General features: G+C 38.3%; 1 protein-coding gene across 1 annotated transcript in view; it reads right to left on the bottom strand.

Annotated features, from left to right (window-relative positions):
* Nucleotides 1-27,484, bottom strand: part of SCAPER (S-phase cyclin A associated protein in the ER) — a 322,376-nt gene that overhangs the window by 46,193 nt on the left and 248,699 nt on the right. Inside the window, exons 27-28 of the mRNA XM_067534777.1 lie at nt 22,290-22,445; nt 3,311-3,548 (exon numbers count right to left, since the gene is read on the bottom strand). Of these exons, the coding sequence (XP_067390878.1) occupies nt 3,311-3,548; nt 22,290-22,445 (394 nt within the window). The remainder of the gene's footprint in view (nt 1-3,310; nt 3,549-22,289; nt 22,446-27,484) is intronic.

Here is a 27,484-nt window from a genome sequence, read left to right as displayed (position 1 = left end):
AATTAGATTTTATCTGTGCAGCCTACAGCTTCTATTTAATAAACATGTCAAACAGACAGAGCGACATAAGGTCAAAGGGGAGAAGTGAAGCATAAGGAATGAGCATGACAGTCTATTAACTCTAATGAAATAACAGCACAGGCCTGTGGGAAAATATCTTTCATCTGAAAGTTTTCTTTATTTCATATCTTCTAGCCTGTGTGGACTATATGTACATAAAGCTAACTGTGCTAGAGTTAGGTTTTAACAATCAAAATTCAGCACAGAAAAATTGAATTTTTTTTAATTTAAAAAAAAATCAGCAATGGATATCTTCCATTTCTATAGTTAATACCTCCAATTAGTTATACTTTTAAACTTCAAAGCATAATAGAGTAGCTACTTGCCACTTTACATCATGCAGTGATATGTTTTTGGGTCCAGCCTTTATTTAATTAGTCATGTCCACGCATGCTGTGACCTAATGCTCTGTGTTTAACCTTCTCTGATAACAACAGGCCAAGGGGCACATGAGTTTGTGTATAAAAGTTAAACTAATTTTTCAAGGAAACTATGCTTCCTCTTTAGCCAGAATTAATAGTAGTTCAGTATCCTGTGTTGTTTCTCACTACCATCTTTTAATTGTTTAGACTGTCAAGTTAAATGACGTACACACCCTTGAGCCAAGGGATTATCTATGCTGATATAAATTCATTCTGTGCCAGAAGTGGACCTCTTCTTTTAATCAGAAAACTGTTCTGTGGTCTTACTGTTACATGGTAAAACTATTCCTGGGAGCTAATAATCATCAGGCAGCACATAAACTATGTTTTCTTTCTTTCCTGCCTAGTAGTCTGCTACAGTTCCTAAGGGTCAGAAGGGACAATAATAGGTTTCAGGTGTGTGCTGCCTTTTTAACATTAAAGAAATAGTAACACTAATAGATTCAGACAAGTTCTTACTAAGGGCTAGTCTACACTTAAAACTTACAGTGGTACAGCTGTATTGGTGCAGCTGTGCTGCTGTAAGAGCACTTGTGTAGCTGCATTATGTCAACAGGAGAGCATCTCCTGCCTACATAGCACTGTCCAGAAAAATTTCTCTCGCTCAGTGGTGTGTGTTTTTTCACACTCCTGAGTGACAAAAGGTTTGCTGGCATAAGTGTTATTGTAGACAAGGCCTTAGATTGGAACAGTGGTTCTGTCTCTCAAAACAATACTATGGCCTAGGGTGACCAGATAGCAAGTGTGAAAAATCGGGACAGGAGTGGAGGGGGGGTAATAGGCACCTATGTAAGAAAAAGCCCTGACTATCAGGACTGTATCTATAAAATTGGGACATGTAGTCACCCTGCTACGGCCCCAATTCAGCAAAGCAGTGAACAAATGCTTTATTGAATTGAAGCCTATGTCAGATTTACATAGTTGGTAATTGCTATATTTAATACAATCAGTTCTATAACACATGGCTCTACAAAGCACAAATGAACATGGTTACATCAAATGGAGGACTTGTGATACAATGTAAATTTGGTTACAGAAGTTCAGATACAATGGCAATGGGTAGACCAGTGGTTCTCAACATATTTACCATTGTGGGCCATATATGCAGCTCTCTCTGTGTTATGTAGGGTGCATACACACAACATATATACTACCTGTATGGCCCTGAGGATGTCACATGGGCCACAACTGTGTGCTCATTGGGCCGCAAGTGGACCACAGGTTAAGAACCACTGGGGTAGACATATACATACATCATTGGGTGTCTTTTTAATTCATTTTGTAGTAAAGCTAAATATTCAAATATGATGTTAGGAAGCAAACATTTTTAAAAAGTATAGTGAAATCACTGGGGCAGATGTTCAGCTGGTGCATATCCTCAGAGCTCCATGAATTAAAGCTCAAGAAAATTACAGTTGAGGATGTGCCCCTTGATGTATAACCATAATGTCTACATCAACAGATAAACATATGTTTCCAGCAGTAAGAACCAGAGAACACAATGTAGAAGACAACTAACTACTTGAAAAAAACACAGGTCAGTTAATTGTGCACATAGATGCAAGACTGACATATGAAATAACCTATACTTTTTGGAAATTTGGCCCCACAAAAGACTGGCCTTGATCCTGCAATTGGATCCATGTGGGTGAAGGAGTCTTCGTGCACAGACCTAGTTGTTAGATCAGGCTATTAGTTATACTAAAACTTCAATAATCAAGAAATGGGAGGTGAGGGAGGCTTATCCTGCATTCTTCACTCAGACAAAACTCCTGCTGATTTCAGTGCAGGGCAGGAAAGAGCCCATGATGTACGATATGATTGGCCAAATGTATCCATTATACATTGAATGACATAAAAATGTCATTTGATATACTGCATGAGATTGGTATTAGTAAATACGTTTTACAAAGGCAATGTTATTTGAAATTTTGCTTCACATTAATAAAAACAACTTTTACTCATTTATTTCTGGAATATTTTAATATTAGTTTTTTTCCTAAAGTGGAAAAGTTATTAATTTGCATTATGGACTAATTGCCAGACAAATTTCTTCTTCCTTTTTTTAATGAAACCAATCTGAAATTGTTTTCCTACAAAAATGGTCTATTTTTGCAGCTTGCATAAGTCAAAAATGGGCAACACGTGTATTTTATTTTAGAAATTTAAAATTTTGAAGAGAGATTTTTTTTGTCCTCAGGTGCAAGACCTGAATGTTTGTCTGAAGAATTTTAAAATATATTAATTTTCTGGCTGAGTTGTACCATTTTAAATTCAAGCAAGTGGCAAGTCACATTTAAACACAGTGTGTGATCTAGGGAGGCAGCCATCAGCTCAAGGCACCAAAGCAGCTCACAATACAGTTATCACGCAAGTAAACCATTTCCCATTCCAAAAAGAGAAAAAACAGCTGTTTGTGGGCCTGGGCACAGAAGGTTTGAAAGCTCATAATACAGGAGATTAAGACTTGATATATTAAAATACTGGTCACCCTCAAAATCAATGGGGGAAAAAAAGGTAATGTTGCATATTTAGTTTAGTTTGTGTGTTCTGTATGTCTGCCTTTTAACAAAAAAAATAGATTCCATTTATTGTTAGTTATAGTTATAGTTAGACAATGGAAGTAACATTAACAAATAGCAATTCTGTGTATGCAGAAATAAGATCAAAGAGTATTTATTTCATTTGTGACTGTTCCTCAAGTTAATTTTAAATACCGTACAATTATATGCATTTGAAGAGAATGCTTTTGGCTAAATTAAAACAAAATGTACACAACAGCATACATTCTAATGTTAAGCACAAGTTAAAAAAGCAAAAACTGTTACCTGAAAAGCTGGCAGATCAAGAACTGCGAAGCTATTGAAGAAGCGTAAACTCTGAATAGCAACCTGGATTGTGTTCTCTGTATAACTCTCTTTAGGACTTGCTGTGTTTGGGTCTGAGATTGTGCCATGGAAAAGAATACAGTATAGCATATGCAAGACTCCAACTAGATCTGTACCCTGAAGAACTGCAGTTAGTCCTGTGGAATCCTGACGTGTATTGTCAAATATAGTCCAAGACCTGCCAAAGAAACATTAAACTGTCTAAAATGAAAACTACCACAGGAGCTAACATTTTTAATATGTCAAATGGAAGAAAACAAGTGAACTGTTAAACATGAAAAATCTGATGTCTATAATATGTCCCAAACCATAGTATTTCCACAAAATGTTTGACAATATACACTAATTTATATATGAAGTCTCTCTATATAATTATACACCTATCTTTAGGTATCTTTCTTCGAAGACATTGATCACTGATTCCACTCTTAGGTTTATGCTGCCAGTGTGACACCAGGTAAGAACTTCATAGCTTTAAAGTTATGAGCACTTGGACCACTCAGAGTAGCTCCATGCACACCTGTCATATAGGTATTTAGCCTACACCCATTATATTCCAATTAAAATTACAAATATATTCCAATATATACAAATTATACTTCAGGTTAATTTCTTTATGACAATGGCTGGCAGAGGTGGAGAAGCTCTTTAGAGATCATCACCACCTAAAGTGATAAAGAGAAGGTGGTTGGAACAAATTGATACATTAAATAGCAACAAGATACCGGGACCAGATAATATTCACCAGAGAATTCTGAAGGAATTTAAGAATGAAATGGCTGAGTTGCTAACAAAGATATGCAGACTCGTATTAAAATCAGCTACTATGCTAGAAGACTGCATAGTAGCAAAACCTAAGGAAAAAGGACAAACTAGTATAGCTTATGTAAAGGAAAACCATGCTTCCTTAACCTACCAGAATCTCTTGTATGCAAACTATTTATGGTTAAAGGAAAACTGACAAATTTAATTAATCTGAACTTTTAAAAAGCCTTTGACATAGCCCCTCACAAGGCTCTATTTAGGAAATTATACAGTTTTGGAATGAAAGTTCTGTTATGGCAAAGAAGAAAACAGAGAATAGGAATAAATGGTCAATTTTCAATAGGGTAAATGGCTAACAGTGGGTTTCCTCATTGATCTGTGCCAGAACTGGTGGTGTTTCACATACCTATTAATAATCTGGAAAAGGTGGTGAAATGGTGAAGTGATAAAATCTGCAGGTGACAGAAAATTATTTAAGACAGTCATTTTTAGAGAAGACTATGAAAACTCCCGAAGAGACCTAACGGACAGCAGGATGGTGGATGCAATTAAACATTGACAAATATAGGGTAATGCACATTGGAAGAGATCATTGGAACTATTCAGGAATGTCGCAGGGTTTTAAATTTAACCACTAAGGAAAAGTACTGAGCCTTGTACTGAGAGAGCTCAGTGACAACCTCTGCTTAATGTGCAGTGGCAGTCAAAACAACAATCCAATGCTAAGATGTAATAAGAAATAGTATTTAAAATATGTAATTATAAAAACGATAGCAGGCCTTTACCTCAGATACTGCGGTCAGTTCTGGACACCCCATCAAAAAAAATAGAGGAGATACAAAGATGGTGATCTAAATGATAGATGCACGGGAGACTTCCATATTAAAAGGAGATTGAAAAGATTAGGTCTGTTTAGTTTACAGATAAAAAAGGACATACAAGAGATATATAAAATAATGAATGGTATAGGAAAGGTAAATTGGGGTAAGGGTAAATAAGTGCACCCTTACCTGTCTCATAATAAAAGAAAAATGAAAATAAAAAAATTTCAGTTAAATCTTACAAAAGGAAATACATTTTGACACAACAAACAGGTAACTCATGGAACACATTGCCATAAGATATACAAGAACTCAGAAGGATTTTAAAAGGATTAGATATTTATATGGATAAGAATGTCAGAAACTTCCCTTTGGACAGATTTTCATAATTGTCCATTAAGGGGATTCTAGAACCTTCATTAGAAGCATCTGGTACTCACTGTCAAAAACAGGATACCAGACTACATGGACCACTGGTCTGATCTGGTATTGCGATTCCTTTGTCCTTAGGAGACTGCCAACAGGGAGTGTCAGATAGTAACAACTAAGATTAGTTTTTGTGATGTGGACATTTGTCTACTAAGAAGTGGATTGAAACCACTACCTGATTTTGTATGTGCCTCTGAACAACTGTCAGTCTTTTGGTCACCACATCTTGTGCTGGTGCTTAATTGTTTACTAATGAAGAATAGAAGGGAATGAGAAAGCACCAGGTTACAAACAGATACTCATATCAATGTGAATTTGTGTTTAATAGAAAACTATTTCCCTTGGGTAGAAAAGGTGACTCCGAATTGTTAACAAGTGCCCCCCACCTTCACTTTTGGGCTTTTTCAATGTACCTGTATAACTTTACTTGTGAAATCAACTCCTATACGTTGTACCCTTACTGTGGGATCTCAAAGCATATAGCGTGAAATACTGAGCTTACTAACAGAACTGTTTTTAATCTTATTAGATGGATTTCACCTGCCACTCATTTTTCTAAAAATCATATGGCAAGATGTGAATGTAATTAGCAACACAAACTCAAGACAATAGAATAAAGCAGAGCTGGTAGCTGCAGAAAATGTGGGTGAATTATAGTATTACTAAGCACAACTAAATCATGGTGAGTTCTTCAGATTCTTTGGCAAAGACAATTCGTCATTACTGGAAAACATATACAATATGATTATGGTTTTAGAAGTAGGATAGTTTATTATTGTAATGTATGTTAATTTAAAAGGATGCTAATTAAAATGTTGAGTCCGTATTTAACCCACCTGCTTAATCCATCTTAGTTATTATATATTATTTTATATGCATCTTTCTATGACTGAATATACATTAATCTATTGAAAACAAACAAAGAAACAATTAACACTTAGCCAGGGTCCCAAACTATTTCCCTACAGTGTTAATTATAACTTTGTTTCTGGGGAACAAGTATATAAACTAATGCTATTTTTCATTTTAGTCAGTTAGTCCTGGCAAGATTTTCTAGAATATGTAAGGTGCATAGGTAATACTGTGAGAGAGGTAATAGCTAGAGAGAGAAAAAGCAATTGAGCTGCAGTAAGTGGCATATACACAGCTATAACACTAAACTTTACAGGTGGGTTAAAATTGGGATGTAGTATCTTTGACAATGTCCCTTTAAGCATACCCACAATAAAATGCATATTCTGTACTGTTGTAGTATAGATGAGTGCTTTAATATATTGGATATAGGATATATTACACAGCTATAATATAGTATATTGGAAATGGATCTTTTGAATACAAAATAGGATTTTAGTTTCTAGTAGTTTGTTGCTTTGAACTTGACATATATTTTTGCAAATTTTAGGGGGAAAATGCTACGTTTGGGTGGGCAGCAAAGTCAGGTGCAGTGATAGTGAGTGATGATAGATTATATTGCTGGTGGGCTGGCTGACAGAAGTAGTTGGATCCCTTGCGTGTTTATTTCCAGATATTCTAACATTTGAGTTATTTTTAAAGATGTAGAATTTTTGTGTAGAATCTATAATGTCTGATGTTAGCTGGCCTCTACTGAAACACAATCCTAACAGTAACACTTTGTTTTAGTGATAATTTTGGGCTGTGAACGAGCACCAGAGGTTTAAATCAGGTAGGTGTGGTAGGGCCACAGGAGGGGGTCTCTCCTCTGCCAGATCTTATGATACGCATCAAAGTGGAGCTCCTCTCATACATACTTGAGCAAGTCCAAAGAGGATGAGTGACTGAGCAGTTATACCTTGGTCGGATATGGGGAGTGGACAGTGGAAAGGAATGCTGAGGGAGGTTTTTTTCCCATGTTCAAAACTTCAAGTGATTAAAATCTAGAAAATGTTACGTTTTAAAATTTAACATGGATAAAAGACTTTGGCCCAGATTCTCCATTTAAAACAACACAAAATGAATGGAAAGTGGGTGTAAATTGCTACCCTTCTGATTTAGTAGCATTTTGCAACTATGTTGCCCTGGTGCAAATAACTAGGCAAGATATAGGCCAACAGAGGATCTGGCCCCTCTCTTGTGCAGTTGATGGGTAGCTCTGCAACCCAAATCTCTGTAGCGCTTCCTGCTATGCCCTGCCCCTGGCATGAGCCGTATACTGGAGCTTGAAAGAGGCCTGTGCAGGGCAGTCCATGGCTATCTTCCACAGTGTCTAAATCAGGGGAATTCTTCCCCAGTCAGATAAAGGGTTCTGAGGGGATTTTACAGTCTCCATATGTTGGCACAACAATATACTCAGGCTGCAGTGGGTAGCAGAACCCCTCTCTAGAACACAGATCTCCTTTTCTAATTGTTTGTAGCATGGAATGAGATGTGGCATGTGAAATTTTAGGGGAATTGTTCAGAGCGTAGAGAGTCTGAGCCTTAGGTTTATAATGGAAAGAAAACTTTACCTGTAATACAGCCATACTAAACATGGAGCAGCTACTGCTGATCACCAATAGAAGGTTGTTTTACATCAACAGGCTGATGACTCTCTTGAGAGTCTATCCAACAGATTCTGGCCTTATGATAGGCTGACAGTGGAAAGTTCAGCATGATATAGAAGCCAAAACTTTGTCTCTATGGCTAGCACTTGTGCTGTGAAACCTGTGAGGAAGTTTTCATAAAGGAGTTCATGTAAATGAGCTGGCCACCTCCTGCACGCTGCTAGTTCCAATTCTCAGGACAGTCTCTCTTTCAATGGGAACTGTGCAGCCTGTAGGAGTCACTAGACCCTAGCTTTGGAATGACTTCCCAGGATGGCCTTGGATAGAGAGATGGACTGATTCTGTCTTCCAGGTAATCTCAGGGTTAAGTCAGATGACCTTTTTCTTCACTGCCCTACCTGACTTCTGAAACTGCCAAATAGGGAGTCTCGCTTAGTGCTTTTAATCCTTAAATATGATTTCTTAGCTGACTGAAGTCAAGTCAGCCAGAGAAGGAAATGTAGCCCACCCTGTGCAGTAACTGTAGTTCTAAGATGTGTGTGTCCCTATGGGTGCTCCACCTGAGGTGCCCAAGTGCCTCTTGAGCCCTTGATCAGAGATTTCTAGCTATCAGAGCTCGTTTGACCTGGGCCATGCACCCACCCTGACATATAGAGGTATGTGGGTGAACCGTCCTCAGTTCCTTCTCTACTCATTCATCTCCTAGTGAACAACTGAGGTAGAGGGGAAAGAGTGCAGGTGGTGGAGCACTCATAGGGGACACACCTCAAAAAAACTATAGATACTGTGCAGGGTGAGTGACATTTCCTCCTTCTTCAAGTAGCGTCTCTATATATAGGTACTCCACTTCAGGTGACTTCTGAGCAGTATCCGTAGAAGGAGGAAGGAGATTCAGAACTGAAGATAGTACAGCAAAGCCAAGTATAGCATCAGATCTAATGGCATGGAGCAGGAAGTAATGCTTTGAAAATGTACGGATTGAAGACCAGATAGAAGCTGAGATGTGATTAAAAAATGCAGCAAATGGTGCTTGTGATCTGGTTGAATGTGTGTTGTAATTGATTAAATTGTATTTGGCCAGGACTGCCTGGTAGTTTGTGATCTGAAACTGCAGGGTTGTAGATGAGTAAGACTTTTGTCCAAAGAGATCCAGTTGCTTTTGGTCCTTATCATAGGGGGTGGTTCTCAAAAAGTGCTGTCTCCGTCGTTCATTCAAAGCATCCACCACAAGAGAGTTAGGTGGGGTATGGGAAAATAAAAAGTCCGAATCCTTAGGTGGCATGTAGTACTTCTTGTCTGCTCTTTTGTATATTGGTGGTACAGTGGCTAGTGTCTGCCATACTGTCTTACATCCAGGATAGCCTCATTAATAGACAGCGCCACTCTGGAAGGTATTGCTGACTGCAAAATATTTAGTAGCCTGTGCTGCTGATCTTTGATCCAGAGGGATCTGCAGAATGTCAGCCACCCTTCTAATGAGGTCCTGGAATTGTCTGAACTTGTCGGTGTTGGAAAGAGGGGGAGATATAACTGCCTCATCCAGTGACGATGACGAAATGGGTGTCTCAGGGGTGACTTCCTCATCTGCCCTAGCCTCCAGCTCCTCAAACGCCTCCTCTTGCCGTGAAAAGGTAGAGGGAGGATGTGAAACCCCAGTCTCCCTAAGGGATGGTACTGGTGGTCTTCTGGATTGCTGCTGATAGGCAGCCTGGGATCCCAATATGGCCACTGTGGGGGTCCATAAGGAAGCGGGGGCTAGTACAGAGTTGGTCCTTGACAAGCCTCAAAGTACTCCCTGTGCGAGGGCAGATTCCCAATAGGGTATGTAGGAAAACCCCTAACAGAAATCAAAGAGATGGACCGGGAGTCTTCTTCCTTCAATCCTCCCATTGCAGGGGAGAGGAAGAGAAGAGGTTGGGTAGGAAAGGAGGGAGGCAGGAAACAAGAATGGAGGAGAGTCCTGTGCCATGGAGTGCCCACTCAGAGACTAAGGTCTTGGTACAACGAACTGCTTGCTACCTGACAGGGACTTTGGTTCATCCAAGACAGAGATCCCTTGAGTATTTGAACTCCTGATGTACCAAAAGGATCCCAGTACATACGCCATATCTAAGGTTACCGTGGCTGAAGCCAATGGTACCAGTAACGATGAGGATACCACAGGGTTTGTCAAACACCGATGCTTGTTCTGTACCGAGGGTACCACTTGTACAGGCACCCCCGGCTGAGCTGCTTTCATTGGTACTGATGGTTGGGTTTAGGTGCACAATGGCTGAATGGAATGCTACAGTGCTGATGACGGGGCTGAGCGCGATGATACCCTGTGCATAATCTCCTTATTAGTGCAGTGTATGGGCTCTCTATTGGAGTTGTGCTCTCTCTCCTTGGAGCTCTGGCTCTTCATGGGCCTACCAGTACTGGAGGAAGAATCTGTGGCCTCAACGGTACCTTCGAAGACCAAGGACCATGACGGGACCATGTCTTTTTTGGAGCTGATTCCTTAGATATACTCTGTGCTCCTCTTTTTGGAAGTTTTCCCAGTGCTCCAAAGGCTTCCCTTTCTTAGGAGAAGTGTGCCCTGAGCTTGATGGAGTGCTGGATCTGTCCGGGAAAAGATGTGGGCAGGGGTTGTCTCCTGATCTGGCTGAAAGGGTGTTTGCCAGGAATGTTCCAACACCAATAGTATGAGTTTATTTCCCTATTCTTCCTAGCCCTGGACTTAAGGGTTAAACAAATGGAGTGCTGTGGGACTCCCCTAGGTAATGGACACACTTGGGGTATCCGTGGCTCACTGCTATAGCCTCCTGGTGTGCAAAAGTGGCAATGTTTGAAGCCTGGCAAGCCAGGCATACCCCGCCAAGATAGCACAAGACTCCCAGGAGAGGGAAAACAGTCCTCCTACCTAAACTAATAACTATACAACACTAACAACAATATTAAATTAACTTTGATTGAAAAAGGGGATAAAGAAAGAGGCTGAGAGTGCTCTAGGCAAACATATTAGTGTTCTGTCTTGGACCAAGGTGGGAGAGAAAGAACAGAGGGCGATTTGCCCGTGCAACCCTATATAATCTCAGTGTCCACCACAAGGAAGCATAGGGTGCACATGGCACCCTGCTAGCTAGAAATCTCTGATCACTGGCTCAAGAGATGCATGCACACCTGAAGTGGAGCACTCATAGGGATACTACTCAAAGAACGTGCCCCCACACTAGCACATCAGGGGACCACCTACCATACTCAGTAAGGCCCCTAATGTCATTCCCTTAAGTCTGACTGTTGTACAGCAGGAAGTCTAAGCTTCTATCGCTGTGAAGAGGCTAAATGTAAAATTCCTAATGCAGCATTCAGCAGCTGTTAGAGAGGGTTACTGTACTTCCCCTTGGAACTGAAATTTGCTCCTGCAGCTGTACAGTTAAAGCATTCCTAAAGCTTATTTTCTACTTGATCAATTTCTAAGATGGAGAATAATGTAGCTGCTGACCTCGCAAGGGAAATCCCTGCCAATACGCACAGTTATTTTCGAGTTCACAACTATTCCGTAGCAATGATAATGTTGGAATTCTGGGAGTGTATTCAAAACAATATATCTGTGTGCAGTATGTCATTGTACAATGTGATTTGCAAGCTATTTCTAAAAGAAATGCCCTCTTTCTTATGTCTTAAATTTCCACTTTCCTCCAGAGTCAAAGGATCCCACCACAGGAGAATTAGTGTACTTCTCTAGTGGAGCAAATGTTAGGAACTAGAGCAGAGGGGTGAATCTCCTACACTGCAGAAACACAAGGTCTGTGTGGGCCCTAAGGGTGGCTGTGAGAAGTCATGCTTTAGGTGCTGGGCAGGGCACAGCCTGCGGATCCGTTGCTTGAAACATTTTCTGTGTCTTGGGAGTAGAGGGAAAGGGGAAGCAGAGGGAGATGCAAGGGCCATGCATGTTATTCCAACCGTTAGGCTGGAGTAGTGGCTTCAAATCGGCTCCATTCCTGCTCCCTGGCCTCCCAGGAGTCCTTTCCCACTTGGAATTCCCTAGTGTCCAGCTGAATTACTTGTACTGGCAACTGGAGGCAGGATTTGGGCTGCATGGATGACTTGATAAATGATCTTTTAGGTATTTAAATTTGCATGATTGCTCAGAATAACCACCGATGCTCTTAGTTTATCAGATCATATGTGATAAGAATGGTTTTCTCTGAAATTGCTGTAAGAAGACAAAGCTTATTTTAATATTCTATTAGCAGTCTGTCCATGGCTGTTTCTGAAAATAGGCCTAAATTACAAAATATTTTTCCTTTACCTCCAGGATTTTAGTGCCCCAGTCCTTCTCACATTTAGTTGACCTATCTTGTGCAAAGTACACACAAGGCTACACAATCACATTATAAAATCTTTGAAAGCAAACCAGCTTCAGATGAAATGCAGTAAAATCAAAAAGAAGCAAACAGTGTCTATTTACCTATAGGTACCATCTGCAGTGTTACACAAACTCCTGTTTGCTATTGTCAATTGGCACTCAACTACTTCCATTAGGACCATAAGAGTTAGAGGTCAGCCACTTGCAGAGACTTGGCTAGAGACTAATGTGTTTGAGTTTATTGTACAGGTTCCAAAATGGGGCCTGTGTTTGTTTAATACCAACTGACTTTACTAACCAACTGAGAGTCCTAATAATACACTAAAGAAATCCTGCCATCAACAGTTTCAAAAAGCTACTAGTGTTGAATTCTTTGAAAATGTAATTTATCACATTGAAAGCTTTACCAACAGGCAAATTGAAGTAAGGCAAAACAATGATGAAAATGCTGATTTGTTGCCACCTACCTGCTACAAAAAAATGAAACAAACATTTCAGTCTAATTGCAGCTAGAACATCCATTCTATTTCTTCTCATGAAGAGGATAAAAGGAGTAGAAAACCTACTTGTTAGGGCTCAAATTTTGTTTGGGGGAAGGCAGTACTTTGATCAGCCAATATGACATCACTTCTCCTCTCTGATTGTGAAATCCTCCTTCATGAACCTTCACTTTGGGGCTTTTCAGGTGTTTTTCAAGTGAGTGTGGCTAAATGAAGCCAGGAGAGAGCTGCTCTCTGTAGTACCATCTTATTTCAAATCTGTCAGCATTATTATATTATGCAGATACTTGCTCCATAACTTCCATCCCCCCATGGGGGCAGAGGCTAGCCCAGCTGTGGACAAGGAACCAACTGGAGTATCACTCCAAAGGAAATACTGATTCAGAGAGCTTTTGGGACGCTCCTGGATTGAGATGGCCATGCCCTCTGCTCAGACCATGGTGTGGGAGCTTGCGGACTTTCCTGGCTTTCATGTGGAAAGGCATGATTTAGCCCAGACTCACTGGATGAAGAATTTTACAACTTTGCTTTCTATGTCAGTCAGCTCCCTAGGAACTTCTTGCCTTTAAAATTTTATTTTTGCTGGCCAGTTAGTTATTCTGCAATAGAGTATATAGTTACTCAGATATGTTAATACTCAAGTCACTAAAATACTCTTTCCCTTTGTACCAAAGTATAGCATACTTGCTTTCAGCTATTAACATTTCTTAATTTAATGATGTTTTAGCATTTTCAATGGTATAAAATGGAAGAATGATCAGCTGAAAACTATTCATTACCAAAATATAACCTAAATATGAATACCATGTATGCTGCCTCACAGCAATTTTTGCTACTATTTGCAATGAAAAGATTGATCAATTTTACCTGAGGCTAATGTTAATTTATTTTAATCTCCCATCCCATTAATAGTTCTAAACAAATTCATATGATAAAGCTTATTTAGCTGGATACAATTCCTTTGCAATTTTGTACTACTGTGGAAACGTGAATCAATCAGAAATATATATTAAAAGAAATCAGATGTAAAAGTGGTTCAAAAACACAAGCATCATTTTTTCACAGAAAAGACTGTACATTTTGCAACTACACCAGAGGACATAACTGTGAAAAAAAAAAAAAAAACCCTCCGTCTGCTGTGTTTGGCTCATAAAAACTAATGTGGAACTGAAGGAACTGTTGGAAATGTTTATTTTTGATTTTGCCTGTAATACACATAATTTGTACATGAGCAGGCCACTGGCTCCTGTTGGTTTTAACTGTCAGTTATAATCACTTTAACCCTAGATGTTTACAATAGAAAAGTAAAAGACCTTATTCATACCAGCGGTGAGCTTTAAAGTGAAAACAAATGATATGCGATGAGGGAAAATAAAATATGAACTTTTGTATATGCTGCTTTGAGTGATTTTGTTCAACCTAGTAAAACCGTGAATCTCTTACATGTAAGAGGTTTTCAAAAATCTTTTGAATCTGTTTCAAATCTTGTCAAGTCTAACAGCAAACTCAATGGTAACTGTCAAGCAACAGATTAAAGTTTTAAAAAGCACTTGGGCAGAATGTGCAATTTTGCCATAGGTATTTTAGGTGTGAAGTCAGTATGTAAAACAATGAAACAGCAGAAAATAAGGGTTCTGCCAACAAGCACAGCCTCTCTGCGGAAGAGTTATTTGTGGAAGTCATTGCATCTTTTCTTTCCTACTCACTAAAATTACAATACTCACAATTTTCTCACCATAGGGTCAGTAACCAATATCAAATTTTGACAATATAATGTAATACATACTACACACCAGTTCTGAATAAAACTCATGCTGAACTTCAGAAATGAAAATGCAAGTAACTATGTGTCAGTTACCATACACGAGGCCAGATTCAGATTTTCTTACTCCCATTGAAGAGCATCTTATTCCACAAGTAGTCCCATACTTATGGGAAAAAAGGAACTTTTATTTTGCTTGTTTACGCTCTTTGGTTTTGGCCTTGTACAACGTTCTCTTTGAATGGCCTGTTTAAAGGAGGTTCACTCCTTGTATAGGTCTGGAAGAGTGGTTATCATAATATAATCATTAAGGGCAAATCTCTTAGCTATCATTACCATGAAAAAACAGGTCAGTATTTGAACTGCAGCCACAGCTCCAAAAATGGTGGGTGTGTTATTTTTAATTTAAGAAAAGCCAAGGAGTCTACACTAGTGTTGTGTGAATCTGGTACCCATTAGAGCTCAGGCTCTGCCATAAGGGATCCATGAATGGCCACAGAATTTGGATTACTGGGTGAGACACTTATAAAAAATAATAAGTATGAATGTAAAAATACTAATTATGTTCATACAGCAGACTATTTACACGAATCTCATGACAGCATATTTACAGGTTAACTACTGTATCACTTGAAACAAATTATTTGTCAATACTGACAAATTTAGCTGCAGCACGATTACAGGAATTTTTATTGGAGAATATATTGGTTTATATAACAATACTATTGATATTGTTGCTCTCTAGCACAAACAGTACAAAAGAACAATTTATGCAAGCTTTTATTTATAGGAGAAAATTGTTCATATTTAAAAATATGAACTAATCTAAAGAATAGCCATGGGTTTGTGTGAGGGATGCATTTTAATGTTTGCATATACACACACGATTAATAACAGTAGTCAAATAAAGTAGTAACTTTAAAAAAAAGTCTGTGAGGACGTAACCTGTCTTTTCATGTTAGGATTTACAGTTCAACAGCTCTTTTCTTCTAAATTATTTAATTTCAATAGATACGTAAAAATTAGGAGGTGAAAAAATAAATAAGCACATAATACTTTTATACCTGCTATAATTAACATAATAAAGGTAGGCCTCACTTCACTGTATGGTATGTACAGTCATGAACCCTTTTAGTTACTTCACTTCTAAGTAAGCCATAGTTACTTGGATGTAGCTTACAGTACTTGCTGAATTTGCTCTGTCTTAGCAATGGAGAGCAGGACAACCAGTACTCTAGCAAAATGCTTACATCCAGCAGCCAAAACAGGCATTATCTTAATTACTGTAATAAAACAGAAAAACCAGCCTACTTCCCTTGTATTTCTGTGATCTGACATTTGCTATTTTCCTGGACAAAATCCTATATATTTACTGTATACCACTGTTCTAGCTTGTAATTCAGAGTCTAGGTTCATTAGCCACTGACAAGGATTTACACGCTGTCCAGTTCTCTTTTGAAATAAGATTCAGTAGCAGTAACACAGCTTCTGTATTGATGTCACAGAGTATTTTTACATGACATTAGCAAGGGAGCTTGTAAATAGTTCTCACATCAAGCAATGGCAGATATACTCTATAAACTGATGCTCCAAAAAGCTTGATGATTTGAGTGTGGTTTATTTGCAATATCCTCCTAATGCACAACCAAATTTTATCATTGGGTCTGTTATTGTTAGTCTATTTTACATTCTTTAATGAGAACAAGATTGGATACAACTCGCTCTTATGGTGTACTACCATCTGAAGAATTTTCTTCCTTTCCCTTGCATCAGTTATATAGTTCATCATTAAGGGTTCATAGAGAATTACTAGTCTTTGGCTAGCTGATTTTTCATTGATTTTTAAACACAGGCCTTGATCTTTCAAGTCCTTATGCAGTGCGTGGCCTGGTATGACAAGCTGTTAAATTGCAGTGCGAACGTAAGCAGAGGCTACTAATAGTCACAAATGACTGTAAGCGTTAGCCATAGTTTTCTGCATGGAGCTACTGCTAAACTTCTTGTATACTCAGTCTTACTCACAGGTATTCAGGATAAAAAAAGGGGTAGGAAACATGGTGATGAATGAGCACATCTGAGGAGAAATGGGCATGAGCATGATCCTCAGCATGCTCATGAAGAACTTGGCTCCATGTTTTCCTTCTTAGGACTCACTCCTGCTACTAGGAAGGAATAAATTGAGGAAGCACGGCAATGTTTTTATTAATGCTGGATCAGGTGTTTCTGCGATCCCTGACCTGTTCATCATTTTCTGTATTGTACTTACAGGCACAACATGACACACCTTTGCTGCGCAGAATTCAAGGCCTAAAAATACATCTTAACTCCTACAATTACAGTAAGTATTGGGAAGCAGGGCCATCATCAGTGAACACCACTAAACCCTCCAAGAGGGGCACACATTGCTTGGTCCCCAAGAACAGATTTATATAAAAATAAAGCTGTTACTCAGTAAAAAGAAGACTCTTTAATAATCTGTTTTGTTTTAGGTTTTTAAAGCTAACTTGGCTTTCAACTCTGCTTAAGGGTAGCTGGAGCAAAGAGAAAAGCAAGGTTAACTAGTAGATGATAATTACAATGGCCAAAATTTTCTAACACAAATGCCTTGAAGTAGGCTCCTAAATCTTTTGACACCAAGTTTAGATAGCCTCATTTTCAAAAGTGCTGAGCACTAGCAAACCCCACTGAAGACAAAAGGAGCTTCAGGTGCTTAGTACTTATATTTACACACCTAAATATATATCTAGGAGCCTAACTTTAGGCACCTCGGTTCACAAATTTCATCCAATATATATTAAATCTTGTATTTTATCATTATAATTACTATATTAGTTAACTATTGACAGGATTGATCAATAATTGCTTTTCAACTTCCATGAATAAGATAAATTGATCATGATTTTTCTAAACAGAATGCAGAGAGCATCTGAAAATCACATATAATGTCAATGCACAATGTCTGATTTATCAAGAAAACAAAACTGCTGTATTTTATTTAGGACTGCACAATACAGCAGGGGAAAAAAATCTATTGTTTTAAAATCTGGGCTGGAGATAGGAGTGTGTCCAAAGGCAGCTCATAAAAGATGGCCCACATTTACATTCTGAAACCAAGCCTGGCCTCAGACACTGGTACATGATACACATAACTGAATCTGGAGTTTCCGTTATAATTTAAGTGAGAAAGCCATCTCCTCCGCTTAATTTATCATCCATATGAATTCTCCCATCAGGAAAGCAACAAAAGATTCTGGAAGTGAAGGACCTGGAGACTGTGAAAGAGGGATGCAAATAGGCAACTACTGTAAGCCATGGGCATAGTTTGGGGGAGGGTGGGATGGGTGTTGCCCCTCCAAACTGCAAATCTCGGGTAGGCGCAGAATTTGCCCCCTCATGTGCAGCCCCATTGGCATGACGAGCTGCCCTGCCCCAAATATAGCAGTCAAACTATGCTTCTGCTATAGGCTCATTTTTACTGCTCCCCATCTGTAGCGCCAAATCACCCTGACTGGACTGGAATTGTTGTGGTCATGCTAGATGGAGTGCAGTGGGGCAGGATTCAGGAATAAATGGGGGGTTCTCTGTAACTTGAAGTGTTTAAGTCAAGATTTGAGGACTTCAGTAACTCAGCCAGAGGTTATGGGCCTATTGCAGGAGTGGGTTGGTTAGGTTCTGTGTGGCCTGCAATGTGCAGGAGATCAGATTAAATGATCACGATGGTCCCTTCTGGCCTTGAAGGCTATGAATCCATACAAATGGTGTGGACATTGCTCGGAGGAGCAGGCCTCCTTGAAGGTTCCCTGTACCCCAGCACACAGAATTATTGTGTGAATTCGACAGGTTGGAGAGGACTCAGTAAATTTGTTGTTGTGTGGATCATTTCTGCATGGATTTGTGGGGGACACACTGTAGCTGTAGATGGTACAACAACTGGAAAAGACTTTCCCGGCACTCTGTGTACCACTGCATACCTTCCCAAAATACCATTCTACACACTGCTGAACAAAGCAGGCTCTGTAGAGTAGATTGTATGACATGAGGACAACGGCAGTCTCTCAAGTAGGAAGTTTCCAACCCATTCCCATTGATTTCTATGGTGTAAGAGATCAGACCATAGTACCTAATTATTAGAAAAGAGACCTTACATTTGAGACAATTATTAATGTTTTCAACAGCTGATCTTTTATATGTAGCATAGGATGTTTTGGAAAGTGTGATATCACATCCACTGCAAAACTTAAATTAAAAAAATCAATCAAACATTTATGAGCCAGTATCAAAATATTAACATTTGAAAGGTAAGATCAATTTCAAAGTTAAATCATTTTTAAGACCCTGCCAATAAGTAAAAAAAAGATAACTCTTTCTTTATAATGTATGTTTATATCATATGTTCAGAATGGATTCCTTCATTTCAATAACTAAACTTTTATGGTGCTAAAATTAAGACTACTCAAATTTATGTTACTAAATTAGTGAGAGTGTCCTTTATTGTATCTTACTGTACAATGTCTACCATGGGAATACAATCTGTAATCTTTGTTTTTATATCCCAAAGTTAAACTTTTACTGTATATGAATCACACGTTTCAGCTAACACCTGCTGTACAGATTCATATTAAGTTATTTGAGATTTTTCTCTATTTATTATCATTGTTGTGACAACTTGTCTACAACTGATCAAGTCCAGGTGTCTCACTGGACACACGGCGCTAGTGTCAGAGAGAGAGGGGACAAGATTTATTTTATTTAAAAAGAGAAGGGAAATCTTTGGGTTGCCACCAAGCTCCTGATACAGAACTGGAACCAGCTATTGAACTGGCCCTGTTGTGGGTGGAAGCCAAATAGACTGCTTTCCCCCAAATATTAGCAATCTCAGTAACAAGTTAAAATCAGGGCAGATTAAACTTGTGCAACTGGCCATTTCACAGCAGATCAAAGCCAGCTGCTTGGCTGCAACCTCTACGCTGTCTATCAGATTTTAGAAGGTGTTTCAAGGGACAATTATCCAAATAAGTCAAAGGCCTGCAAGCTGCTAGCCCTCAGTCATTGCAGGGTTTGCATGCATTTTGGCAAACATCTGAGTTTTTCAAAATGTCTTTGAGAGGTAGTAAGCAGGAAGGTAGATTTTACTACCCTCATGTTACAGATGGAGAGACTAAGGCAGAAAGGTTAACTGACTTCAAGAAGACTGCACAAGAAGTCAGTGTCAGTGCTGGGATGAGAAAGCTGGGGTCCCTTGCACAATCTAGTTTTTACTCCAACAGACCATGCCTATCAACCTATTGAACTATCTTGTTGTGAGTAGAAGCTATGTAGGCTGCTCTCCTCCAAATATTAGCAATCTCAGTAGCAAATTAAAATTATTCCAGGGTAGATTAAACTTGTGCAACTGGCAATTTCACAGCAGATCATAACAGATCCCCCTGAACTTGGCTGCATTAAGAGGTCATATGGTTTTCATGGATGAATTGTTCTTTATTTCTTCAGCATATTAGGCACATATTGGCTTTTCTACTACTTCAGCTATTAATGTCTTGTCTTGTGACCTACTGTGTTTAATAAAGAAATATATTTTTCCCTTGGTAAACACACAATTTCCATTAGTAGTAAGTAGTGGGAATTAACTATATGAACTGGGGGGGGGGGGGAGGAGGAATAATTATTGTGGTCTTTATATGGAAGCTTCTGTCATTCATGTTACAATCCTTTTATGTAACTCTTGCAGCCATGATAAGAGTTTTTTACAATTATATCTCTACTGTCAAAACCTCTCTCAACACTCCAGTGTCATAGAACTGGTAGCATTTATGCATTTTTCCAGTAGTAATCTGAAATGAATTTAGACAGATAATCCTATTTCAATGTGTGCAGATCTGGGTGTGCTTCTTGTTCACTCTTATTCATGTTTATCAAGATGGTACTTCAGCATTTACAGCAGTATTTGGCCATCAAAAACAGTGGAAACAGAATGAGTAGGTTATGCTGTTCAAGTCCTGTCACCATTTACCCTGAATCTAAGCAATGTTTGTGAATTATTTAAAGTGATTGCTTCTGTGGCAGTAGGTTGTGCATTGTATATCGTATTATTGTACTGTACCAAGTTTAACAGCTAAGCAAATATGGGGTTCATTTCTGTCCTTTTATCTGTGTTGAGTAGATCTTACTTTGAAGTCCACTGAAATCAATGAGGCTACTTGAGAAATTAGATATTACCCACGATGGCAGAATCACACCTTTGGTTCATTTCTTTAATGAAAGTGGAATGGGTGAAGAAAAAACATATATTTAAACTACCACTCCAACAGCTTTCTATGTAACTTTTGATCAAAGAGTGTAGGTCAACAGATCTCTCAAGGACAGTCGTTAAAAATCTGAAAACCTATCTTTCGTGTTCCCTTGTATGCTCAAATGAGTCATAGCTGATTTAAAATGCTCTGTTCATTGTGAGATAATCAACAGCATTGTCATCATATGAAAATAGAAAAAAATCACATAAATGTTGAGATATTGTAGAAGCAGTGTGTACCTTCCCTGATGTTCTGGATCTGCTGCAAGGTACAGATTTTCTTGAAAGAGGTATTTGCAAAGCCCTCCACTAATTTGAGATTTGGAAGGATAGGCCTGTTTTAGAAATTCCAAATAGTATGTCACTTATTCTTGTTGCTAGAATCATTTTTTTCTGCTAAGAGAAGGGTGATTCTTTAGTATCTATTTGACTTTTGGCAGTGCTGTGTTGGAATTGCAAAACAGCAAGTTGGCAGCCTACAGGAGGCTAGAAGACAAATTTCTGTAAGTACGGATGGTGTTTGTGGATTCATATTTGCAGTTACAACCTTTTTCTTGATCCTGGAATGCCTTCTTATCAGAAATTACAGCCACCTAGAGCTTTGTTCCATATTTTGTGTTTTACTGACTCATGTTTTTTTTCATGACTAATCTTACTTTTTCCTTTCAGCAGTTAAGTGCCTGCTGCATCAGTGTTGGTTTCTTTTCCTCTTCTTCCTTATCTATGTTTGCATTCTATAGTTAATTTTCCCTCATTAAAAAAAATAATTGCAGGACATCTGTTAACACGAATGTTTTAAAAATATTCTACAATGATAAAGGAAAACAAGGATTTGCTCCTTTCATCACTCCCTTGTAAAAGATTTAAGTATAACTTCAAATTGAATTGTCCAGTTTTTTGAAGTTTTTTATTTATTATGTGGCCAATGTATTTATTTTCAAGTAAAATTCCCTATTCAAACAGCGAAGGATGCCCTGTACAATCCTGACCCTTTAAAATTCCTTCTGTCCTCCAGAATGAATTTCACTGAATGAGTTTCTATAAAAAAGTAACTCCCTTCTTACAGGTGGAATTTTAAAGGGCAAGGACTGAATTAGACTATCCAAGAAATAAATTACTTAACAGTTGGGTTTAGCGGATAATAAAACATACCTTGAAATCCTCAGGACTGGACACTTAAAATTACTAGTGATAAAACATTTATTATGATGATTGAATAAAGGAGATAAAATTTACAATTCTGGTAAATTACTTACTACGGGGATGGTTGCAGGTAACTGAACATTAGTATACAGTCAAAATGTGGATACAGTGAACTGTTGATACCAGCGTCTTTACCAACCCTGGTTCAACTAAGAGTAGTTCTACTCTATAACTTCACCTTGAATGTTCAGTTCCATATGAGAAGGATGTGCTTGTGGTCACAAAGGTTGCTGCTTTTCAGATGCTTAAAGAAAAGGTGAAAGAGCAAATCAGATATGATAACAGCAAGAGCACTTACCTTCCATTGACAGCAAAACAGAATTGACACATTCCATGTAACACTGCTGTAGCATTTTGCAGAAAAGTAGCTATTTTTGAATTGTCATCAACAGGACCTTGGACGGAGAGGAAACAGCAGCATAACTTGTCTATCAATCCTATATTCACCACATAACTAGAAGTGGAGGGAAAAAACATTGCATTATGAAATTGGCACCCTGCCAGTTTCAATGACCCCTTTTTTTAGTATTATCATTATCAATGTCAACTTGTACAAACTGCAGGTTTTGAATTCACAAATATATGAACATAAAAGGTTAAATAAAGTAGCTCAAGTTGCAATAATCTTAGATTTGGCCCTCTATAGCTATCAGAAGTTTCTGTTAAGAGATCTGTCTATCTTAGGGTAATTTCTATTATATTTTACAAGTAAGATGAATGAAAATGTTTATTTTACCATACTCTTAGCAGGACAGTGGAATTTTGCCATAGTTAAATGATTTATAATAATCTCTATATTTTTGCAGTAGTATGATTTTTTTTAACATGAAGAGAAAAACTTCCCAGAACACAATAACACAAGAATGAGATGATGTTATCCAGATGCAATCTTATTACAACATAAACCAGTAACGACTACTGCATATTCTTTTTTTTTTATAGGCAACAACTAACTGCCTAACAAATAACAATTAGGTAACAGTTTCTACTGTTAGATGATTTTTTTTTTTACTGTGGTCGCTAAAAATCTTGTCCAAGCCCTGATCATCTCAGCCCTGGTTACTGCAACCTCATCCTTTCTGGCTGTAGCTGATGCCATTTTGCCTCTTTCAACTCCATTCAAAGTGCTGCTCCCCAGATATATCACCTTGCTCTCAACCCTCCCGCCCTCAAGAGTTGCAGGGCCAGAAGCCAGACTTTCTGCCAAAGTTCACCCTGCTGACAGACAGCTACTGGAAACAGTATGAGTAATTATGAATAAAAATACATTGTGTATAAAGTAGGAAGTCTGACTGAAGTATTAAAAAACCATTTAAAACCTTATTAAAAAAAGATTGGAGATTATTAGTTACATTCATATTGACTGTTCAAGTAAATTCGTTTTCTGTGAATGTTCCACTTAATGTGAAAAGCTGTAAGTATTAGATTTCTGATCTAAGCAATTCACCTGAATCATACAGGTCATAAACATGCTCTCCAATATTGGCAGCTAAATCCAGAAAGACAGCTGGGGAGTTAGATGTGTAAAATGCTAAGTGCAGGGTATCTCTGAGGAGCAGGAAGGAAAAGGGATGAACAGGAGATGAACTGAAGCTAATAATGATAAATGGTTATCAAAGGTACACATTTTCTGGCCATGTTATTCTTCCTTTTTCTCCAGGGGAATTCTCTACATCCTTATTGGCACTCTAAGGATTCCCTCCCCCTCCCCCTTTGTTTACTGCCCAACCTCAATGCAATGCGCTGTAAACTATCATACTTCTGACAGAAAAGAAATGGAGGGAACTCTTCCAAGTCTGTCTGTGCCATTCCTTAATGGGCTTACTCCCGCAGGAATGAAGCATACAGTGGAGTATTTCCCTTCCCTTCTCTTCCATTTTAGTTAGACATTTTTCTCCTGGTAGAGTAGTTCCAGTATCTCCGCCCAGCCGAGCTCCTCTTGTGGTACACAGACTGTGTGGCAGTTAGTTGGTGGTGTTTATGCTGTGCATATTAACTTTCATAAAGTCGCAAATATTTTCACTGAAACTTTTGTTTTAGTCAAACATCTTAGTTTAAATATCTACAAAAGGAAACGTGATAAAGGAACCAGGAGGTGAAAGATTCTCATTAATAATATTTAATTTGTCTTTTTGTGGCCAGTTTAAAACACGCCCTCTCCTTTTTCCTAATTGCACAATTACTCTGTCACCATGCCTTTCATTCCCCTGTTAGAACCAGATCCCTTAAAGTGCCCCAGGTGAAGAGCCTAGTCTGATTCTCATGTATCTCCTTAGCTCTGGGGTATGTTTCTGCTTGGCCCAGTCCGTTTCAGATGTCAGTGCAGTACAAAATATCAATAAGCAGACCTCCCACCCTCTCATTCACATATGGGGAGAATACAACATCCTGAAATTTCACACTCTTTGAAAACCTGTTTGGGAAGAGGGCGGGGTTACATGTGAACAATAAAGTTTTAGAGGTCACTGGTATCTATGACAACTGTTTGTTTTGCCTTCCTCCTACAGCTGTCCTCTTAGATTTATATCAGTGAACATTCTACCAGACTTTAAAAAGTTGTAAAATGCACTAATTATAAAATTTAAGTACAAGGGATTTAAGACTAAAGTACTTGCTTTGCTCTTTTATGTTACCTGTGCCACACTTGTGCACCACCACAAGTATTCTATTCCTGTAGTGGCATAAAAATTTCATGACGATTTTTGTATATTTAGGAAATTATTTCATTTGCAAAACTGGTTCATAAACCAGCATTTTGCAAGAGAAATGTCAATTTCCTAACCTAATTAAGACATTAAACTAACGAACAGTAAAGAATGAGAATGACATAAAATGGGCAGGTGGTGGGACTCTGTATTTAGTGCAGTAATTACTTTCTGTTGTTTAATTGCTAAAAATAGAAAGCCAAAGATTTAGGCTAAGAAAAGAGAGGGGCAGCTGCATTAACCCTTTGAATGCTACATATGTGGTATACATTTAGTGGCCATGAGGTTTCTGGGGGACCTACATTACTTGTGGGAAACTTTAATAGTATAGTCTAATAGTACATCTATGGTTTAAGGAGGCAGCATTACCCAATGGATAGGATATTGGACAGGGAGTTAGAGAAAACTTGGTAAAGTTTACATACAACAAGACGACCTTAGAGAAACTAAGGGCAGCTGGGAGCCTGTCTGGGCTCAAGTGAAAGAGAATAGGTAGGCTAGAAACGTGCTACACATATCTTCTCAAATAACCAATCTGTAGAAAATAACAAACCCAAAAAGAGTTGTAAAAAGAAAAAATAGTAATGAGATATTTCAAGTACCTAGGATACACTAAATGAACTCATACAGTGAAGAAGAATGTATCTGAGTGATTTAGCCTATAAAATCTTTATATAGAACTAACAAATGTAAATACTAGTACAGGCTGTGTATAATCAACCTTTGGAATGCAGTGCCACAGAAGGTCATTGAGTTAAACACTGTGGCTGGATTTTATAAAGGGCTGGGTAATTAGATAAGTATTAACATCATTTGTAGCAATGTAGGCTAACATAATGACAAACAATTCTCATCCTTTAGGATGAGGGAAGATTTGCAGGAGTCAGAAAGGAATTTGCCCCTTTATGTTAAGCACTGCACAAGTGTCTAGGTGCATTTTGGATTTCTATGGCTTTGTCTCTATCATGAGGGATTAACTATTACAGAAGATAATATTTCTGATTAAACAGACCAATGGCCTGATTTGACATGACAAATTCTATGTTCCTAAAATGTAAAAGGAAAGAAGGAAGTAAGCAATTGTTGACTTCATTCTGAGAAACATAAAAGGACAAAATCACTGATGTAAAGATGAGGAAAGGTCTTATGCCTTTAAGAGTGATATATATAACATTAAGACTGAATTGAAATTAAAAAGGGAGTCAGTCTACATAACCTATAATGTGTGTGAGAGAGCATGTGTGCGCGTATGTATGTTAACAAAGTATGTTAAAAGAACATTATTAAGGTTTCAAAGTCAAGCACTCAAAAGTTTGGAAATGCCAGAATCCCACAGGTCTGCCTCTCGTCCCCTTTGCTTTCCACTCACGCACCTTCCTCCTTCTCTCTGCCTGCCCGTCAGTTGAGAGGGCTTTGAGAGTACAGGAGAGACAGGTCCCTCTACTCTCTGTTCAGGTGCCCAACCCTGGCACAGTTCACAGCAGCTGCAGAGCTGTGACTGCAGGGAATGTCCTGCTCAGCCCCCCTGTAGCCCCAGGCTGGAGCATGCCCAGTGCATTTAGAAACTTCAGAGAATTAAGCTGCAAAGTTCTAGCAAGCTGTTATAAAGCATGGGCAGTTTACAGTTTTTTAAAGGCACATATCTGATAAAAAGGTCACCCCCCTGCCAAATTTCAAGTCCCTGCATCAAAGCAAGGGGGCACCAGAACTTCACAAAGAAAAGATTGCCAGAATGTTTTAACATGGTCAAAACAACATATTTTCCCATACCACTTTCTCGGAAATGGCTGAGCAATTTGAACTGAAATTTCCTAAACAATTCACCGTGTGGCAGATACCTGGTATGGAAAATTTCAGCCCAAATGGTTCAAGTATTTCACAGTTATAAGCAATTGAAAAAAGGATCTTATAATTGGGTGTGTCAGGCAATCAATGATAATAGGGGTTGCTACAAGCTATGCCTACAATATGGTTTGTGTGTGTATATTTATATATACAGCCCCACCCCACACTGATATGTATGTGTATATATGTCCATAAGCTTGTTTTAGCACATGGAATTATGAGATAAAAAGGGAAATGATTGTTGAAATTAAATAGCACAAAACAACTGATGGAAAGTAAACAAAAAGCAAGAGAAATTGCAGAAAGATAAATTATTGTGCACCCAAATGTTGTGCATGTCATCTAGCAATAAATATACTAGAAGTAAAAAAGGTAGTGTGGATGAACAAAGAAGTGCAAAGATTAATTAAGGGTAAGAAAGAGTTACATTATGAAGTATTATATAAAATATGAATTATAGAGAAAATCTGCAAAGAACACACATCAAAGTACAGTGTATTAAAATTGTAAAAAAATACTGAAGAGAATGAAAATAAAATTGATATGAACAGGTTAAGATAAATCACAATTTTTTCAAGTGCATAAGGAACAAGAGGTCAGTGCTGGAGACAGACAGGCTCTATGAGATGAAAAAAGTAATTTATTAACTGAAGAGGTAGACCTTACTAAAAAATTAAACATATCCTTTGCCTCATGTGTTCACAAAAGAGGTTAAAAGACAGATGCTCAGAAAAGACAAATTCCCCACAGGAGGAAAAAATATAAGAAGAAATCAGGGTCTCAGCAGAAGAGACCATGAAATTAGAAGATCTGTAGACTGCTAAAAAATCTAGGCCCACACAGTGTCTATTCCAAAAGAGAAAGAGATAGGATACCCATTGGCAAATTGATCTGAAACCTCTATGGAAACATAAGAGGTACTGGATTGGGGGGAGGCTAATGT

Source organism: Emydura macquarii, unplaced genomic scaffold (assembly GCF_026122565.2).
Source record: "Emydura macquarii macquarii isolate MOO-44397 ecotype Brisbane River unplaced genomic scaffold, CSIRO-AGI_Emac_v2 contig_3451, whole genome shotgun sequence".
Lineage (NCBI taxonomy): Eukaryota > Metazoa > Chordata > Testudines > Chelidae > Emydura > Emydura macquarii.
Note: the sequence above shows the minus strand (reverse complement) of the source record. Positions and strands in the feature narration are given on the sequence as shown.